At 52.8% G+C, this 20,433-nt stretch overlaps 1 protein-coding gene across 2 annotated transcripts; it reads right to left on the minus strand.

Moving 5' to 3' along the window:
- Window positions 1-1,874: 1,874 nt before the first annotated feature.
- IRAK1 (interleukin 1 receptor associated kinase 1) lies at window positions 1,875-20,072 on the minus strand. Of its 2 annotated transcripts, XM_056809452.1 has the most exons (14): window positions 19,815-20,070; window positions 18,287-18,454; window positions 17,730-17,888; window positions 17,274-17,377; window positions 15,978-16,166; window positions 15,515-15,579; window positions 14,948-15,062; window positions 13,595-13,713; window positions 9,887-10,094; window positions 9,217-9,282; window positions 6,724-6,954; window positions 5,098-5,572; window positions 3,434-3,562; window positions 1,875-3,017 (listed from the first exon to the last, which is right to left on the minus strand). In XM_056809452.1, the coding sequence occupies exons 1-14, from the start codon at window positions 19,948-19,950 to the stop codon at window positions 2,956-2,958; spliced, it is 2,226 nt and encodes a 741-aa protein (XP_056665430.1). In that variant the 5' UTR covers window positions 19,951-20,070; the 3' UTR covers window positions 1,875-2,955. The 2 variants fall into 2 exon arrangements, with proteins under 2 accessions (XP_056665430.1, XP_056665431.1); XM_056809453.1 differs by lacking the exon at window positions 3,434-3,562 and having other exon boundaries at window positions 19,815-20,072.
- Between the last annotated feature and the right edge of the window lie 361 nt (window positions 20,073-20,433).

A 20,433-nucleotide genomic window follows, 5' to 3' on the forward strand; every position in this document is an offset into this window, starting at 1 on the left:
CTCCTCTGAGCCTTTCAAACAAGAGGCTAGATGAGCAGTCGTTGGGCATGTTATAATATAGACTCTCTGCTACGGATATAGGATTTGGGGTTTCAGTTCTATGGTAAAAATGAATTCTATGGAAATAGGTACCAAGTGACAGACAACACTTGTGCAACCCAGTGGAATTGCTTGAATTGTGGAACCATGGGAAAAGATTTTAAAAACAAAATGAAAATCAAAAATAGATATAATTCTCGCCATGGCTGGAGTTTCCTTAACGTGTCTGAAAATTCCCCCAAATGCCCAGTGGCCAGCTCCCAGGCTGGCCCTGAACTCCTGGGACCCTGAATCACTCTCCTCCAAATCTTTTACAAACCTTTCCCTCATTCCAGCCTCCATTTTGTCCAAGAATCGGTTAAAATGTCTTTAAGCCAACCCAAGATGTCAAATCAAAATGTGGCCCCATCGAAAAAGAGGATGATTGGCAAAGGCATGAGCCAGTGTGCAAGTGTGTAGGAGAAAAAGGGAAGTGAATACCACTAGGATTCGCGTATGAAGAGACAAACAGTGGTCAAAAGTCTGCAGTAACATGCAAATGAGCAGCAACTTCTTACCAGGACAGGGTTTCAAGACCTAGCAATCCTCAAGCCTGGAAGAGGAAATTCCGATCCAATTTCCAGCTGGATTTGAATCAGGAAATCAGGAAGCAGGCAATGCTTCCAAACTGAAATCTGGAAAGCAAACAAGTCCCAGGGGGAAAAAAAGGAGCAAAAAACCAAATGAAACCAAGAGATCAAATTCTACTTAAGGCTTAGAATAGTAAAACAAAGTCTGGCCCCCCTCCAGAGAACGGCCCCAAAAGGAGAGAAAAAAGAATACAAATTATCCGCGATGAGAAACCTTACTTGTGGCCCACCCTCCCACTCCCCAGATTCCCCCTGCTACAGAGGGAGGGACGTCTGTATACTAGCCCAGCAGCAAGTATCCACAAAGAAAATCTAGTCATACAGTTGGCTGGAGCCCCCGGTTCATTGTTTCGGGTTTTGGCCAATATTCAGAAAGCTGCCTATCTGGAGCTTGACCAGGCTTCTTTCTGCCCAGGCCATCAGCTGCAACAGCAAGAACCAGCTCTTCCTTTGAAGGGATCTTGAATACTCTCTTCCTCAGCCATTTCCTGCTGACTGACTCTGGTGATTTCTTTGTCCGGCTTAGCTTAGATCAGATTGGATTTGAGAGCTCACTCACCAGCCCTCTTAGCAACAAATCTCCACTCAGACGGGTACTACTATCGGTTTGGGAAATGATGGGAAAGTCCAATATTTACCCCAAAACTTTGACCAAGCCACCTTAGGAGGCTCGACTCTGTCCCATAGGCTTGCTTTGTGGAGCATCTGCTGGATCCTGGACCCCTTCTCCCAGTTGTGGCTCAGCCCAAGATCTAAGGGCATGATAATCATTCAGCTCTTCTGGCCCTCCCCTAAAAGCCTCCTCTGATGCTATCTGGGCATGGAAGTCACCTTGGGTGTGCTGGCTGACTCTGCTTTGGCAGGTTGGGCATCTTAAGACAAGTTCAGGTCCCAGAGGATTACTACAAAGGGCAGAGCCTTAAACATTTCTACCTGGATGACCCTGGGCAAGTCACTTTGCCTCACCTGGGCCTGTTTCCTCACATGTAAAATAAAGTGGTTGGAATTGATGGTGTTTGAGGTCTAAATGAATGGTCCAAGTAGTACCAGACTGAATGTTTGGGCCTAGTGACTAAGGAAGAGCATCCAGGAAGTGGTGGAGGGAAGAGATGGAAGCGTAGTCCTCTTCTGATAAGCCTAGTGGACTCTAGAGAAGGTCAGGCTTTCCCAAGATCTTCAGAGTCCACACAAGAAACCAGCCAGAGGTAAAAAATATCCAGAAGACTTTATTGCTCAAGGAAAATGTGGTCTTCATCAAATGCATAGCTTTGTTCAGAGTGGGCTGGCCTGGGGCCTGTAGTGACTACTAGATGGCCAGGCAAGGGCCGCAGCTGAGCCAGCTGCAAAGCACACTCCCAAGCTTCTGAGGTACTCTGTGCACCAGTCCCAGGCTACAAAGGTCGAAGAAATCAGGGGATTTGGCACCACGTGCGAGTCGGTTTGATTCTGTAATCAGTGCCTCTGTTCCTCCTTCCCCATCAGCAGAGGTAAGCTGGCCCCAGCCAAGGATCGCCAAGACCTTCCCTACTTTGGAGTTGCTTCCATTTGGGGCCAGACTTCCTAGCAGCCCAGTCCAGATCCCTGGGGCGAGCATTGACGTCAGGCATGGTAAGAACCTTCACTTCCTGCTCTGCTCTGTGGCTTGGCTTGGGAGCCTCATCTAATTCATGTTTCCCCAGTGGGCCATTCCCAGGCTGTCTCATGCTGAAGGGCAAAGGGGTGTGTGTGTGTGTTGGGGGGGAGGGTCTGAGTGGGAGCGTACCGTTACTCTCCTGCCTCCCAAACCTACTTCTTTAGGAAAGGGTCCACAAGGCAAGGCTTCCGATTTTCAGGTTAAATCTTGCCAAGGAAGTGTGGAAGGTGTCCCCGTCTGGCCCCAGGAGGCATGAACTATCAGGGCCAGGTGAGCTATCTGTTTTCTCTCCTCCCACCCAGCTGCTAATGGGAAGCCCCTTTAGGAGAGGACTCGAGCTTCTTTACAATTCTTTACAATCTGAGACAGTCATGGCCTAACACCCTAGAGGCAGGCAAGGTTTTTCTCCTTACGTGCTAGTCCGATACAAGACTTGGAGCCCCATGAGAGAGAGAGAAAGTAAACACCCTTGGGTCAGTGTCACATCCAGGCCTGACGGGAAGGCATTTGGACCTGGGCCTCCTCCCTCAGGGGTGCTCGCTCCAACCATGATCTCTGTCCCTGACTCAGAGATGAGTGTTCTTGTACTTTGAGAATGTCCAACCATTGAGAACTTTGACTTCCATTTCTGGGTTATCTGTCCACATGAGCAAATCAGCTCTGATATTCGTCACTTTCCTCAGGCCCCTGCTTGTTTCCTTGGTCCAGCCCCAAACCTAGGGAGGGAAAAGGCAGCTGGGTTTAGAAAGCAAATTTCTAGTTCCCATCATCCTCTTTTAAGGAGACTCAGCCAGAGACTACGGAGGAGAAAGACTGGAGAGATCCATCGGTCATTCGGGAGGCCTGCTCCTTGGATGGATCTAACTAGACCCCATGTGGTGTGGAGAGGGCCTGAGACTGCCTACTTAAAAGGGGGGGCCCAGGGACAGGCTAAGGACACATGAGAAAGGAAAGATGGGGTGGGGGAGGGACAAAAATCCACAAGAGGAAATAAAAGCCGGTCCTTTTCCTATTAACCAAAGGGAGAAAATGGGAAAAGAAGGCCAAAGGTCCCCCGAGTGAACACATTAGCTTGGCCCAGGAGGGGTCAGGGAGGGTAGTGGTCATCTGGAGAAGGGGAAAAGCCTGCTACCTGGGGAAGAGCTGGAGGAAAGGAGTTCCAGGCTGTTGAGTACTCCATTTTCATATAGGGCCAGTTTCTGGACAAACCTCTGGCGGGCAGGGTTAATGATGATCTGAGGCCTTTCGGAGGTGTCGCTCTCTGGTTAAGAAAGGAGCCCCGCCCAGAGAGATGGGATCAGGAGAGGTCCAGGTCGGGGGCACAACAAAAACCAAGAAGCAAACAGTGACTTGGAGGGCAGTTTTTCTCTCAAGCTCTTTGGACCCATTCTGCTGGCTCCTTTCCTACTGCCTCCAAACGTGCCCATGCCTCCTCCATCCTGAAAAGTCTCCAATTGATCTTTCCATCTCTGTCAGCTAGCGTCCCGGCTCTTCTGTCCTTTGTAGCTAAACTCTTCCAGATGGCTATCTACACTAAGGGTCTCTACTTTCTCCCTTCTAACTCCCTTCTTCTTCTTCTATTTTTAATCATTATCTTCTGTCTTAGAAACAATACTAAGTATCGGTTCCTAGGAAGAAGAGCAGCAAGCACTAGGCAATAATGGAGGTTAAGTGACTTGCCCAAGGTCACATAGCCAGAATGGGTCCGAGGTCAAATCTGAATCCAGGATCTCTCATCTCCAGGCCTGATTTTCTATCCACTGAGCCGTCCCTAATTTTCCAATTAATTTTGAGGGCCCTATCACCTTCCTAGTGACCCAAGCTTAGAACCTGTCACCCTCATTCTGTCTCATTCCCTATAATCCAGTGAGCTACTAAGGCCTACTGATTGTACTTTCCTATCTCTTGTATATGCCCCAGCGCCCCTCACTCCAGGCCATCCTCCATTCAGATGTCCAATTGTTCTTCCTAAAGCATGTATATGACTATGTTTTCCCTCTCTCCAGTGGCTTCAAATATAATATTAAAGCCTTTCATAACCTAGCCCCCCTGCCCTACATCTTACACTCCCCATTCCCCGTCGATATCTATGGTCTTCAACCTAGTGTCTCTGGCCCCCTTGGCTGTCCCATGAGTGAGACACGCCGTCTCTCAGCTCCAGGCCACACGTGGGCATATTCCATGTCCCACACCTACAATGCTCTCCCTCTTCATCTCGGCTCCACGACTTCTACAGGAAGCCTTTCCCAAGCCCTCTTCATGCTAGCTCCTTCCCACTCTTCACTCTTTCCTCAATTCTAGACTGAGCTCCAGGAGGGCAGGGACTGCCTTTTGCTTTTCTGGATCTCCAGAGTTGGCCTAGGCGACCACTGAAAGGAGAACTGTTCTAGTGCTTTTACATTGTTGATTATGAACAGAGTGATCACGTATAATCCTGTAGATAAGTAACTACAGTTATAAGTTTTAGAAGGAATTAGAGCAAGTAATTAAACTAACTGTGTCTAAGGTGAGCTCTGGGGCTTGGATCCTAGAGCTTGTACTCAGTCCTCAGTCTTCGGTTAGTTGCCTTTACAGGAGTCTCTTTCCCCTTAAGTACGGGAGAGAGCTTTGTCCCAGGCTAAAGCCAGAGGCCTGCAGACTCCAGAGTTGAGTGCGCTCAGTAACAGCCTGCTCACTCCTTGAATCTCCATGCACTGACTATCCTTCCCCATGAAACCCGGGGACACGGGGTGGGTTACAGTCTCCTCCTACCCTAGTGTTTAAGTCAGATTTCTTGATGGAGGGTCCCCAGATTACCTTCAGAGCTGTTCTGTCCATGTCCCAAGCTGCCTGTCTTGGTCTGACTCCCCCAGCTCTCTCCTGAAGCTGCTGCCTCAGGTTGACAGGAAGTCTGCCTAAGAGAACACAAGGCCTGAGCTTCTGGCCTCTCCCCTGGGCCACCAGGCAGGCTTGGCACTGAGGGCGAATTTTGGTTCAAATTCCAGGAATTGAGAACATCGCAGAGGCCAGGTGTGCTCTCGTCACTTTCTACGGGCTGGTTGGGGTGATTCCAGAGCTGCTTGGAGTCCTGAGCACGGGACCCGTGCGACGAGGGAGGGGGCTGCCGATGCCATGCCCTGGCCTGGGAGTGCAGCAAAGGTGTTCCACCATCGGGTGCTGAGTTAGGAGTAAACATGTAAGAGTCCTCCTGAGGTGAGGCCGGGCCCCTGCTGCCAGCCTCTCGCTCCGATGGCCCCACTGAGGCCTGGAGCTTCTCTAGACTTTCATATATCTGTGAAGAGCAGAGGATCTTGGATTTAGAACTAAGAGACCTGAAAGGCCAGCTAGTCCACCCCTTTCATTTTACAGAGAAGGAAACTGAGGCCTAGGGTTGGGAAGTGACCTGCCCAAGGTCACCCATAAGACCCAGAGCTGGAAGGGCCTTAGAGGCCATCCAGTCCAACCTTCTCATTATACAGAAGAGGAAACTGAGGCTCAGAGGTGGGAAGTGAATGGTCCAAGGTCACACAGGCCTTGCTGGGCAGAGCTGGGATATAACCCGCCCCCCCCCAGGGTGCTCAACTCCATAGGCAATGCCAATTCACTGTTTGTTTTACCCTTACCTTCCATCTTAGAATTAATACTTTGTATTAATCCCTGGGCAGAAGAGTGGGAAAGCCTAGCCAATAAGGATTAAGTGACTTGTCCAGAGTCATACAGCTAGGGAGTCAAATTTGAACCCAGGACCTCCTTTCTCCAGGCCTCGGTCTTTATCCATTGAGCCACCTAGCTGCCTCCTTATCCACTATTAATCAAATCCTACTCTTAATGGAGGCCCTCGTTTCCCTAAGTAGTTCCTCATTCTCCTAAGTCCAGGCCTGGGGACACTACTGTTTCCTCCAAGAGAGGTGGCAATAGGCCCCCTGGGTTAAGCGGCTCCATTTTCTGAAGGCAATGTCTCCAGTACAGTAGACTCAACGTTTCTGAGTGGAGAGGAGTCACTTGGGGCCCAGAGCAAGTTACCAAATGAACATGGGCTTTTGATGAAGTTTTGGATTTGATAGAAAGGAGGAGGCTCCATTCAAGAGGGAAAAGGATGAAGGATTCAGAGGTTGGAATCCTGTCTCTGATGCTCACTACCTGAGTGACCTTGGGCCAGTCCTTTCTCCTCCACTGTTGGCCAGAGGTTCTTCACAGCTCAAAGTCTAAGATCACATGACCTTACGCTCAGGTGGCATCAGGAGAATGAGGAAGGACAAGGGTGCCTGAGGCAGGGCCCTAGAGCATACTGCAAGCAGTGCACCTAAGGCAGGCCTGAACCTAGAGAAAGGTCTGAAATGAGACCTCCCGGCAAACCCCCATCACTGCAAACACAACTTCTGATTGACAAGGCTGCCTCCACCTGACTCCTGGCCCTCCCTCAGCTCCTGGGGCCATCTGTACCTTGGTCATGGGAGGCCTCCTCTTGCCCCGGCGGTGCAGGCAGCGACATGCCAGCCGTCCTAGCTCCTGGCCCAGCTCTGGGGGGCACTTCCCAGGCCTGGAGTCTGTGTACTTGGCATAAAGTCGAGAGCCGATCTGGGCAGCCCGGGCCTCCAGGTCCACTCCGGCGCCTGTTGCCATCCCTTTGCAGGAGGCCAGAGTTTCTTCTTCTTCTTCCTCAACTAAATCCTTCTGTGGGATCAAAAGCAAGGCTTGACCAAGGGGCAGCCTTCCCAAGTGTCCCCGTCCCACTCTGACCTTTCCCATTCCTGTTGCTCCCAGGTAGGCACCTTGCACTCCTCTCTCCACTTCCTTCTCCAGTGGAGTGAGCCAGGTACCCAAATATCCACCAATGCCTGCTCTGGGCTGAGGAAATCCCAATGGAGACCCAGCTCTGGCCTGCCTTCTGACGGTTTTATTTTCCCATTAATGAAAACTTCTTGAGCCAAACTTCGGAAAAATTTGGGTCTCCCAATAATAGAACAACAGTTCAGTGGCTGTATGAGCACCTGTGGGAAGACCTGGGTTCAAATCCCATCTCAGACATTTGCTAGCTAGGTGACCTTGGGCAAGTCACCTCAATTTCATGGACCGATTTTCTCTTCTCTTAAATGAGGATCTTTGAGGTCTCTTTTGATTCAAGACTCCAATGCTGGAGGGGAGGCATGACTCAATGCCCACAGGGCCTTCCATGGCATCATCCAAGGTACATGGCTTTAGTCACCAAATCACTTATGAGGAGAAATCACAATAGTGACCAGACAGTGGGGCCTGGAAGGGACCTTAGAGGCCATCGAGTCTAATCAGGCTCCTCTCCCATTTTGTGGGTAGGTGATGAACGTAAGGCTCAGTGAGTTGCCCATGGTCTCACACAGGTAGGTAGCTGCCCTGTCCATGTCACTCTTTGCAAATCTCTGAGCCTTCTGGACACATCCTGAGCTTTACAAGGTGCTGGATGTGAGTCTGTACTCAAGGAATGTCAGAGGCGAGGTGGGAGAGATCTCAGAGCACCCGGTCCAACCTGGCCTCTGCTTGATGACCTCCAGTGTAGGGGAACTCACTACCTCCCTGGGTGCTCTCGCTGGGTTTTTATGACCATTTGATTTGGCCTCCTTGCACTTTCATGGCTTCCGGTTTTGCCCTCTGGGGCCAAGCAGAGCAAGGCTAATCACTGTAGCCTCCCAACCCCCAGAGGTAGCTCATGCCCTTCTGCTGCCATTTCTGCTATTCTCCAAGCTACACACCCCCAAGTGAGTTTTTCAAAAACCTCACCCTGTCTTAGGACCAGTATTCAGTATAGGTTATAGTGTGTGTATATATATATACAGTATGGTAAGGACTAGGCAATGATAGGTGACTTGCCCAGGGTCATCCAGCTAGGAAGTGTCCGAGGCCACATTTGAACCCAGGACGACCCGTCTCTGGGCCTGGCTCTCCATCCACTGAGCCACCCAGCTGCCCCTTCCCCAGTTCTCTTCATCAGTCCTCATATGACTCTAAATGATCACCCTGTTGCAAATATCAACAATACAGAAATAGGGCCTGATCAATGGCACATGTAAAACGCAGAGGAAATGCTTGTTGGCTCTGGGAGGGGGAAGGGAAAGAACAGGAATCATGGAACCATGCAAAAATAGTATAAATTAATGGGATAAATAAAAGTTTCCAAATGAAAGATAATCAGTCCTCGTATGACAAAGACTGGGCCCTCCATCATCCTGGTTGTCCTCTCCGGGATGTTCCCTGGACTGTTGATGCTCTTTATATCCACCATCAACCTGGTGAGGTGGGGAATGCAAGTACTGCCACTTCCCCATTTTTTCCAATGAAAAGACCAGTTGAGTGCCTTGCCCAGTCACAGGGTGAGTTAGTATCAGATGCAGAATTCGAATCCAGGTCTCTTTTGACTGAGTCCTACTGCCATAGGGCCCTCCCATTCAGCTCACAAGAAGGGCTTCAGGACCATGAAGGGGACATCTCACCCTGAGCAGCAAGGAATAATTTCCCCTGAGCCTAGGAGGAGATCTGGGCTAGAAATAGCTTCAGGCGGAATCCAGGGACATCTTAAATGAACCCTCCTAGGTGATCAGGGGGCCCAGAGTTAAGCGGCAGGAATCACGAGCTTCTGCCTTCTCAACCACCTCTCGGGACAGGATCCATCTCCCAGCCCTTACTCTAGGCCTTTGCCTGGTAGTGGCTGGCCAACTCCACCCTAGACTGGCTCCATCCCAATTGGTCCAGTGACAAAGAAAAACCCTTTGAACCCTCAGGAGGTGAGACAGGTTCTGCTTTGAAAGATGCTGTTTTAATGGGGAGATTTTCTGGGCCCAGCCCAGGCATAAAGGCTTCAAGCTGGCAGGAGCTTCCTGGCCCCAAGCTTCCACCTGCCTCTCTGGATTTTCTCCCATCTGTCACAGGGGACTCCTCCTTCCCTTTCCTCACCCGCTGACTCACCAGGTACTTGGTTCTGGCCCCATCTGTCTCGATGGCTCGACACCCGGTCAGGATTTCCAGCAGCACCTGAGGAAAAGGTAGGATAGTCTACAAAGAAGGGCTGGGACAGGTGCCCAGCTAGACACTGGGGATGGGAGGAGGCTGGAAGGAGAAGGCAGGCAGGCTGCCCCACTGGCTCTCCAGGGATGGCGGCCTCCGTGCAGTCACACTGGTGCTCAGGCAAGGCAAGGGTGGGTGGTAACAGCCAAACTCTAGGCCTCGCTGGCACTTTCCTGCAGCCCTGTGTTTGGCTGGGGGTGTCCTGGGTCTTCTCAGTTGGGAAAGGGGGTGGGGAAGGGAAGAGAATCACTATTGCCCTCACACTAAGCCTTGAGGCCTAGCTTCCATGCACTGTGCCCTGCTCAGAAGAGAACTCTGGGCCGCCTTCGCTCACACCCAGCCGCCAGCCCCACCAAGGTCCATCAGTGTGGGCAGCCTCAAATTTGCCTCAAAGCCCCAAAGGGAGGACCTCAGGCTTCCTGGGCAGTCTGGTGTTCTGCAGGCCCTAATTTTCAAGCTCGCCACCACCTTGCCACCCTGTCCCTCTCCTCCATCAGGCTATTCCTGTTGCTCCACAGGGCCATACCCAGGGCGCCTCCCTTCCCCTCCCCTCCAGGGGCCAGACTCTTACCACGCCAAAACTAAAGGTGTCGATTTCCACCGTCAGCTTTCCTGTCTTGACGTATTCCTCGGGCAGGTACGCCAGGGTGCCCCGAACAGTCTGAGTTCGGGCCAGGGAGCTGCTCTTACCGGAGGCAGCCCCCGAGTAGCGGCTGAAGCGGGCCAGGCCAAAGTCTCCAAGTTTGGGCACGAACTTCTCATCGAGGAGGATGTTAGAGCTGGGGGAGGCAAGGGAGAGAAGGAGCCAAGGAAACTCAGCCCCGTCCTTGCTCTCCCCCCAGATCACGGCCCTTGAGAATAATGTCTGAGGCCTCGCAAGGCCTGCTTGAAGGCACTGGGGACATTTCACCTGGATGGGCTAACAGTCAGGGAAACACACTGCTCCCAAATCTTAGCTGTTAAACTTAACTCCCACCCCCGTCACGGCAGTGATAAGTGCGCAAGCGAGGAAGCGCCCTGGACACAAATTCTTTTTTTTTAAACCCTTCTCTTCCATCGTACAAGCAAAACTACATATTGGTTCCAAGGCTGAAGAGTGGTAAGGGCTAGTATATGGCTATGGAGTTTCTGAGGCCAAATTTGAATCCAGGACCTACCATCTCCAGGCTTGGCCCTCTAACACTAAGCCATACTAGCTGCCCTGTAGGCTCTTCTAAATAAAATGTTTTTCAATCTCTTCCCTTCCATCTTAGAATCACTACTGTGTATTGGTTCCAAGGCAGAAGAGCGGTAAGGCCTAGGCAATGGGGGTAGAGTGACTTGCCCAGGGTCACCCAGCTGGGACATATCTGAGGACAGATTGGAACCCAGAACATTCTGTCTCCAGGCCTGGTTCTCCATCCACTGAGCCAACCAGCTGCCCCCTAAACAAGAATTCTTAAAGGGAAGAAATGATTGTTGTTGCATTTCTAAATAATGGGATTTCCAAAAAGCAGGTACAAGCTTCTTGACCTTATGGGTGGTGGAGTCCATTTGTAAATGCTGAGGGAGTAGATCTTCAATTTAAACAGTCAGGAAGAAGCCTCAGTATCCAACTCCCTCATTCAACAGATGTGGAAACTGAGGCAAGAGAAGGTCATAGAACCCTAGGTCTGTAGCTGGAAGGGACCACAGTAACCTTGTAGTCCAATCCCCTCATTTTACAGAGGGGGAAACTGAGGCCTGGGGAGGGGGGCTGATTTGTCCCAAGGTCACATAGAGAGGGAGTAAGTGGCAGGGCTGGGATTTCGGCCCATGGTGCTCTTTCGAAAGCCCCATGCCACTTCCTGTGGCCAAAGCCATGGGTAGTCCAAACACTGGAGAGTTGCCTTTGAAATGCTGCTCTCCCCAACCTCGAACATATTTAAATATGAATGAGCAGACCATATGGTTTGGCGCAAAGGACACTGGGTGAGGAGGGAAATTGGGAGTCTAGTCCTGTATTTTCTACTTCCTAGCTCTGTCTTTGCTGTTACTGAATTTCTCTAAGCCTCAGATTCCTCGACTATAAAAGGAGGTGGTTGGGTGAGATGATGTCTGGGGCCTCTTCCAATCAGAAGCTGACATCTGGGGTCACATCTCAGCTTTGTCTTATATTCTCTGTGTGCTCATGGGCAGGCAGGTCCCTTCCCTCCCTGGGCCTCATTTTCCTTCTCTGGAAAAAGAGGGGGTTGTACTAGCTGGCTTCCGAAGTCCCTCCTAGTTCTAGGCCTCTGATTTTTTCGGTGACCTTAGGCAAGTTCCTTTCCTTCCCTGGGCCTTGGATTCTTCCACTGTAAAATAAGAGATGATGATGGACCACAGTAGGGCCCCTCAGGTCTCTTCTTGCTCTGCCTCTAGGAGTCAATGTGTGACCATGAGCAAGTCACTTCACCTCCTTGAGCCTTAGTTTCCTCATCTGTAAAATGAAAGGGTTGACCAAGATGGCCCTTTAGGTCTACGCCCCCATGATAGCTGAAATCGATTGTTTGGCTTGGCCCTAGAGAGGCAGAACAAGATACCCCTGGATGGCGAGCATCACCCCCAGAAAAAGGGCTGATCTTTAAACAAAAGCTGCCTGACAACTTATCGGCAACTTGGATCCAGGTCTGAGCTGGCCCACACTGCCTCGGGTGTCTCTGTCCAACTTTGACTTGGCAACAATCGAGGTCAGCTGGCTACGTATGGACTTAGTCCCCGTGTGAGTTGGTTAGCTCTGTTCTGTTTCCCAGAACGCATCTGAAACTCAGCCAGTTTCCAGCCCAATGCATGTTGTCAGAGGGAGGAGGGAACAAGCCAGGAAGCACATTTCACTCCCAGGGATCCCACCCCACCAAAAACACATCTGATGGGCAGGGGTCCTTTGTAAACCAAGGGGACTTGCTCCCGATTGACTGATTTTCTCCTTTACTCAAAACATGGCTCCTAGACAGGATGGAAGGGCCAACTAATTCCTTTGTGCCACCTTTCCACCCTTCCAGTTTCCTGGGCTTGTCCTCGGGGTCATCATTTGCTCCTTCCTCGACTCCTGGATACAGTCAGGGCTCTTGGGTTATTTCAATGGCCTCTTCCACCCCCCACCCCCCATCCCTGACTCTACCTCCCATCTATCCTCTCTCTCGGTGCTATATAATAGCTGGTTATTGATAGGGGGCTCTACCCTGCCTATTAATCTGCCTGCCCTGACCCCTGACATGTGACCTCAGGGTCATAGGAGCCTCCTAAGAATCTGAGGCAAGATTTGAGCCTTGAGCTCACTGAATCCAAATCTAATGTTCAAAACACCATGGCAGGGGGCAGCTGGGTGGCTCAGTGGAGTGAAAGCCAAGCAGAGACGGGAGGTCCTGGGTTCAAATGTGGCCTCAGACACTTCCCAGGTGGGTGACTCTGGGCAAGTCACTGAATCCCAGTTGCCTAGCCCTTCCTGCTCTTCAGTCTAAGATGGAAGGTAAGGGGTTAAACCCCCCCCCCAAAAAAAAAAAACACCACAGCACACTGTCTCTCTAATAATGAGCTCTGAGGGTGTTCCTGGTCCAGGCCGGGGCAAAGACTGGCCAGCCCCTTCCTGGTCTTCTCCAAATCTTTCCCCCACATTGAGTCAGCATGACGATTCCCTTTGGTCTGGGTCTCCCCAGCAAAGTTATTCTCCCCTCAGCTGCCAAATTGCTATTCCTAAAGCACCAGCTGGATCTTGTCACTGCCTTGCTCAAGAAGCTTCAATAACTCCCTATTACCTCTGGGATCAGTTACAAACACATTTTTTGGGAATTTAAAGCTCCTTCAAAGATCAACTCCAGCACCAACTACTACTTGAGCCCTTTCTTCTCCCCATACTCCAATCAGCTACTAGTGTCACTCCTGCCATTCCTTTATACAGATTTTGCATCTATTTATGTGTACATGCTCCCCCCCTCCCCCCATAGAACATAAGCTCCTTTTTTTTTTCTTTAACTCTTATGTCTTGTCTTAGAATTGATATTGGTTCCAAGGCATAAAAGCACCAAAGGCTAGGCAATGGGAGTTAAGTGACTTGCCCAGGGTCACACAACCAGGAAATGTCTGAGGCCAGATTTGAAACCAGGACCTCCCATCTCATCTCCAGGCCTGGCTCTCTATCCAGTGAGCTACCTATCTGCCTCTAGAACATAAGTTTCTTGAAGGCAGGACTGTCTCTGTATCCTCAGCACACAGTAGGCACTTAATATTTGTTAATTTGCTAGGTTGTTTCTTCCCCGGCATTCCTTCTTCCCTGCCCTCTCACCTCTTGACATCTCCATGAATGAGGCTAGGGTTGTCCTGATGTAGGAACTGGATGGCTCGTGCCGTGCCAAGCAAGATATCTACTCTCTGAGCCCAGGAGAGGAGGGAAGGATTCTGGTTCTGGAAAGAGAAAGACAGGTTAGGATGGAGAACTGGTAGCTCTCAGAGGCCTACTGACTTGGGCATGTCAGCTCCTATGTCTAAGCCTCACTTTTCCCATCTAGAAAATGGGCTATCCACCTTCCCTACATCCTCAAGGCAGGCTCTTCCAGCCTGATTAGAGACCTAATTCTCTCTCCTCCAGGCTCTTATCAATTCCTCCCCGTCCCTCTCATCCCCCATCCTTTCGCTCCCCTCTCTATTTAGCTTCCCTTCAGGCCCAGCCAACTGGCAAAGATGACACAAGATGGAAACAGTCAGTGTCGGAGGGGCTGTGGCAAGACAGGCACACTAATACTTTTTTTGGGACTTGGCTCTAACCATTCTGAAAAGCAGTTTGGAATTGTGGTAAATAACTCATTAAAACGGTCTGCACCCTTTACCCAGAGATCCTACCTCCAAGGAGGACAAAGGAGAAAGGTCTCAAGTCACAATGTCATGGGATATTTCTGCCCTATCAAAAAATGATGAAAATATACTTCCCAGCTGGGTGACCCTGGGCAAGTCACTTCACCCCCACGGACCAGCCTTTAACACTCTTCTGCCTTGGAACCAATACATAGTATTCATTCCAAAATGGCAGGTGAGGGCTTAAAAAAAATCTGATCTCAGACCCTTCCCAGCTGGGTGACCCTGGATAAGTCACTTGACCCCCACTGCCTAGCCCTCACCACTCTTCTGCCTCGGAACCAATACACAGTATTGATTCCAAGATGGAAGGTGAGGGTTTTAAAAAAAGATGAACATGAATTCAAAGAATCATGGAACTGATGCAGAGTGAAGTAACCAGAATTTGGAAAACACTACACACAACAGATTACCACAATGGAAACAGAAAGAACAAAACCGTGCTGCCATCTTCCCTCTCCAGTGCATATTGGGTCCCTCTAATAATCGAGCTTGGCCCTGGAGAATGTCCCTTTTTTGCAGAGGTGTGGGGGCCTCAGGGGGTGGAATAGTGCATGCACTGTCAACGTGCTGGGTGGTTTTGTTGACTCTTTCCCCCCTTTTCTTTTTTAAGCTCTGTTACAAGGGGTGGCGAGGGATGGAGATATCGACAGAAGGGAAGCCAAGTTATTGGAGTGCCAGTGGGATCGGTACCCTGGAGATGCCTGCTGAATGAGTTTCCCCTAGGTTCTGGTGCCCTAAAGGCAAGAATCGGGCCTGGGAAAGCACCCAGGAGTCACTGGGATACCTGAGAGTGGAGCTGGTCCTCCAGGGAGCCGTTGGGGAGGAAAACGTAGACCAGGCAATAGACGTTGTCTTGGATGCAGTAACCAGCAAAATCCACGATGTTTGGGTGACGGAACCTGGTTGAGGAAGGCCAGGCCAGAAGCCATGAAGGACTGTTTCCAAAAAGGCCCCCGATGATTGCTCACCATCTCTCCCTCTGTCTTGGGTTCCCAATCCACAGACCAGAAGGCTAGCCCATCCTCAAACAAAGGACCCAGCCTGGCTTTGCCTCCACTAACTCCCAGTGAGATTCTGGATGATGAGCACAACGACCATGAGAATAACTAATATTTCTATTGTGCCCCACGATATTCCCATCTTACAGATGAGGAAACTGAGGCCAAGAAAGAAAGACAGAGTGACCCGCCTAGGCTCACACAACATCATTTGAACCCAGTGTTCCTGAGAGCAAGTCCAGCACTCTCTCTCTGATGTCCCACTCCCGCCTCAGCCTGCAGTCATCCCTCCTTGGCCCTCATTGCCCAACTCCCAGGGATTCAAGCTCAGGCAGGGGCTCTTGGGAGCTCACCGAGACAACTTCTCCACCTCGGTGCCGAAGCTTGTCTTAATGGTGTTCCATTCCAGCTCTGCGTCCTGTAGCCAGGGTTAGAGGAAGGAGCCTCAAGCAGCTCCCCCCAGCCTGTGCACCCCCCAGGGCCAAGGGCCACCTCTGCTACTAGGTGGGGTGGGAAAGCCTGGCTATTCCTCCACTGCGTTCGATTGGTGCAACCACATACTTCCATCCCTGGAGCCCTCACTCGACATCCAAGTTTAGTTTATCCCAGCTTGGGGCCTCCTGAGGCCTCCCTTAGCCTTACCTTCGCTCTTAGAATCAACACTGTGTGTGAGGCCAAAGCAGAAGAGCGCTAAGGGCTAGGTGAGGGGGGCTTAAGGGACTTGTCCAGGGTCACTCAGCTAGGAAGTGTCGGAGAGCAGATTGGAACCCAGGACCTCCTGCCTCCTCCAAACCACCCCCCTGCCCTAAGTCCCACCTCCTTGAGCCTTTTCACAGCATAGGAGGTGTTTCTCATGACCGCCCGGTACACGCAGCCGAAGCCTCCCTCGCCGATCTTTAGCTCCTCTGAGAAGTTGCGGGTGGCCTGGGTAATCTCAAGGAGGGGCCAGCGGAAGGGGGGTGGGCTGGCATACTCCACAGGGGAGATTTTGTTCTCTTCTCCTTGCTGAAACAGGAGATCCCCCCCCGCCCCCCCGGTGGGTGAGGCGGGAACAGCCAGAGCTTGATGTCTCCCTCTGCCCAGTGGCCTCAGGCATGCCACCAGGCCACTCATGGGTGCCCGCTCCTTTTCCTGCAGGAATTCAACTTTCATCGTCAGTTGTGGTGGCAGCACTGAACCACCAATAAGGTAGTGTCTGGGCTCTCACTTGGGTACGAGGAGGAAATACCAGGCCAGTCATGCTGAGGTCTGGGACCTTTCTGACGTGGCTCTGGGATAGCTGGTCAAAGGGGGCCAGGGCCAACTCTAATCTTACCCAGAATCCTCTCCTTCCCTGTTTCTCATGCCAGGGAGGTCTCTGCCATCTTGGAGGACTTGTTCCAGGTAAGTCTAAGGCCTCTGCCTCTGTCCCTTCAATCCCACCCACCTCCCCTGAGGCCCAGGATGCTTCTGATGGCTTGGCTTGCTTCCCGCTGCCCCTCTCTTTCCCCTGAAACATCATATAGCCTCAGTTTCCTCATCTGTTAAATAAGGGCTTCTCTTCCCTTCTAAGGCCTCTTTAAGCCCAGATCTGTGTCTATGGCAGAACACAGGCCCTTGAGGGCAGGGTGTGCTTCCTTCCTAGCCCATGGTAGGCACTCAATGCCTTTTAGACTGTCCTAGGTCATAACGCAAGCTCCTTGAGGGGCTTTCAGTTGTGTCCTTGGGCCCCCATCTCTAAGCAGGCTCCTAGAGTGATGGCAGGGCCCTTAGAAGTCAGCCAGCCCAACTCCTTCATTTTACAGAGGAAACTGAGGCCCAGGGAGGGGAAGTGTCTTGCCACAGGTCACATGGGGGAGGAAGTGGCCGAGCTGGGATTTGAACCCAGGGCCTCTGCCTCCAGAGCCAGGGCTCTTTCCACTGGGCAACACTGCCTCCTCAAGGCACTTAATGTGTCTGCTGAATTGAAATGAACTGTCCGTCTGTATTCTGGACGTTCTCTTTCTTCCCTACTGGATGAGGGGGCTCCCCAAGTGTGGGGGCCTCCAGCTCGTTCCAGTCTCTCCCCCCAGTGCCTAGGTAAGGGCTCTGCCCAGTGGGGGCACTTGGGGCAGATCGAGGGAATGCACATACCTTTGTGGAAGAAGAGGAGGTGTTAGAGCTGAGTGGCCCAGCAGCCCTTTGGGGTGCAGGGCTTGAGGGAGGGCAGGGGGAGGGCCAGGAGTCTGAGGGGAAACCTGGAAGAGTTTGGGGAGGGGAAGGTTATCTGGGCCCAGGGCCTCTGCCACCCAACCCAGCCACTGCTCTCTCTCTCCCCATCCACTTGGACAGGAGGCCCAGGCCCTGGGGCCTCTGCCGCTTCTTGGGGTACCACCCGGAGCCTTAGCCCCACCAGCCAGAAAGAAAGCCGAGGGGGCGAAGACAAGGCGCTCCCCCCAATCCAAAGGGACGTGCGCTGTTGTGTCCAGGCTGGGGTGGAGCCCTGGGCCTGCTATCTTTGAGGGAGGGCTCCCAAAGGGCCGTCCCTCTCCTTTCTCAGCAGGTGCAGGATCCCCCCCCCCCTGCCCCCAGTTGGGTCCTGGTCGTTACCTGGGGAGGGAAAAGTGGAGAAAGACTGGCATGCCTCTCGAGGCCTGGCTCCCTCTTTCTTCGGGCCACTTTGGGGCTTTGGGTGAGGAGGGGGCCACGGAGGGGTGGGGGTGCAGGTAGATGGGGCAGCAGGGGGCAATGATGGGGGCTCGGGGTCCCCTAAAGGAAGGAGAAGACAGTGTCATAGAAGCAATGGCAGCTGGGAATGAATGATCTGGGCTATGGGTAAGGGGCCAAGGGGAGGGCCACAGGCCTGCCTCTGTTCCCAAGGGAGGGTGAGGGAGATCCTGGGGGGGGGGTAGGTAAATGCTATTTCTAGGAGCCCAGCTGGGGCCTGGTTGGGGTGTGGGAGGCAGGGGAAAGTCCCTGGGCCTTCAGGGCCCGGGGAAGGGCTAGTTCTCTGAACTGAAACTTAGCCTCCTCCCCAATCTAAGCACTGACATGGGATCTAGGACAAGGGAGCTTGAGGGGAGAGCTGGAGAGGGGCTCCACTTGGGTGCTGACAGGTAGGCAGGCAGGGGCTGGGCGTCTGGCCCTGGATGGCCAGACGGACTCACAGCCGCTGATGATGTCCCGGGCCCGAAGCAGCTGCAGGCTAGTGAGGATATGAAGGAGGTCAGCTACCCGGGCGTTTCGGTTAATCCAAGACCACATGATCCTGGCTGTTCGGTCATGAAAACGCTCCCCCAGCCGAAGCTCAGTCTGGTCCTGAACAATGAGGGATGCTGACAAGCGAGGGGACCAGTCAGTCAAAGCTGTCCTCTGGCCAGGCTTCTTCCTGGGCCTCCCTCTGGCTGCCCTCACTCTGACCATGTCTCACTCTTGGACCCATGGAGGAGTTTGGAGTCCAAAGACCTGAGTTCTAGTTCTAGCTCTGCTGCTAGCTTTGCTGGAGGACTTCGGACAAGTTGCTTCACCTTTTGGGAGCCTCAGTTTCCTCATCTGTAAAATGAGGAAGCTGGCCTAAAATAACCACCAGTTTCTTTCCAGTCTCAATCCCATCAATGCCAGAGCCCCAAGTTACCTGCAAGAAAGAATTCTGGGTGGGGAAGGGGAGGGAACTGATGCCAAAGGGGTTTCCCTGCCTTCTGCCCAGCCCTCCTCTCCTCACACTGAGCCCGAGCCCCCTTGCTCTTTCTGGACCAGAGAGGGGAGGCAAGAGAAGAGCCAGCCTTTGGCCTCTGGGACACTCCTTTGAACCCTGCTGTGTGGTCCTGGTTTGGAGCAGGCCAGGGAATAGATGGGGGAGAGGGAAAGAGAAGCGTCTGGGTTAAACCTTTGCCTCGATTTCCCCAGCTCAGCTCCTCTTTCCTCCCTCTTCTGCAAGGAGGTTCCCAGATTTACCATCCTGCAACCAGAATCCTGGCCCCACCCCCTGGTTCCCTCTGTCAAACGAGAGGCTTAAACCCGAAGGCCTCTAAGAAAAAAGGTGCAGGAGTGGCTAAGGTGCTGGGCTAGACAGGGGAAGACCCAAGATGGAATCCCCACACTTGGCTGTGGGACCTTAGACAAGTCACTCAACGCCTCTGGCAGCTCAGTTTCCTCATTATGTTTGACCCCAGAGGCAATAGGGAGCCACTGGAGTTTATTGGGAGAGTGAGAGAGAGTGTGTGGGGGAGACAGGGGAAGACCCAAGATGGAATCCCCACACTTGGCTGTGGGACCTTAGACAAGTCACTCAACAGCTCAGTTTCCTCATTTTGTTTGATCCCAGAGGCAATAGGGAGCCACTGGAGTTTATTGGGAGAGTGAGAGAGAGTGTGTGGGGGAGGAAAGAGCTGGCCGGCCTGGAATGAGGCAGGGACCCCTCCCGCCCCCCTCCCACTCCCCCGCAGTAGTCTCGGTGTGAGGGGATGAGGGGCCTTAGCAGAGTGGGGACAGCCAGAGGGAAGAGAGCGATGCAGGCAAAGGGGCGGCCCCTTCTCATGGCTCCAGATACAAGAGCTCCAGGTGTCCCAAGATCCTCCCCGTCCCAGGGAGGCCGGAGCGCCCCGGCCTGGCCTTCCCCCCGGTGCCTGGGGCCTGGCTGGGGGAGGGCCCGGGCCACTTCCCCTCAGCCGGGCGCCCGATCGCGCCTCCTCTCACCGAACTTGTGCCAGTCGGCCGACTCCAGGGAATCCATCACTTGGTAGAAGCGACACATGACCCAGGCCGGCACCTCGTAGAGGAAACGCTGGGAAGCGGGATCGCCGGGTCCCCCAGGGGCCGCCCCCTCGGCCATGGTCCCGCGCGGCCACCGAGGACGAGGCGGGGTGGAGGTGGGGGGGAGCGAGCGATCGAGCCAGCCCCGGGGCTCCGCGAGCGGGCCGGCCCGGGCCGGGCGAGCCTATGAAAAATGAGTCACTTCCCCTTTAAATGGATCTCTTTAAAAGTCTGATGAGCCGGGGGCGGGGCTGGGGAAGGAGGCGGGAGGAGGGAGGAGGGAGAGACCCTCCGCCCCCGTCTTCTCGGGTCGCCACGTCGGGCGAGGCTGGGGGCGGGGCCTGGGGGAAGCCGCCAGTGCAACTAGGCCCCGCCCCCACCGGGTCTCCCGTCCTCCTCGGGGCAGCAGAGGAGGAGCGAGCAGTAGGGCCGTGCAATCTGTCTTGTGTGGCCTTGGGCAAGTCCTTTGCCTCCTCTGGGCCTTTCTCAGAAATGAGAGGGCCGATCGTGCAAGTCGGAGGGAGGGGAACGAATTCTGCCAAAGGCTCTAGATTTAGGACGA

The sequence above is a fragment of the Monodelphis domestica genome, chromosome X, assembly GCF_027887165.1.
Source record: "Monodelphis domestica isolate mMonDom1 chromosome X, mMonDom1.pri, whole genome shotgun sequence".
NCBI classification, from domain to species: Eukaryota; Metazoa; Chordata; class Mammalia; order Didelphimorphia; family Didelphidae; genus Monodelphis; species Monodelphis domestica.

Excerpts from the sequence above, each read along its gene's own strand:
- IRAK1 (XM_056809452.1), bottom strand. The coding sequence starts at position 19,950 with ATGGCCGAGGGGGCGGCCCCTGGGGGACCCGGCGATCCCGCTTCCCAG. Across the intron at positions 15,063-15,514 it reads GAGGTGGAGAAGTTGTCTCG|GTTCCGTCACCCAAACATCG; the intron begins GTGAGCTCCCAA and ends TTCCTCAACCAG. Across the intron at positions 3,563-5,097 it reads TGGACAGAACAGCTCTGAAG|AGAGCGACACCTCCGAAAGG; the intron begins GTAATCTGGGGA and ends TTTCTTAACCAG.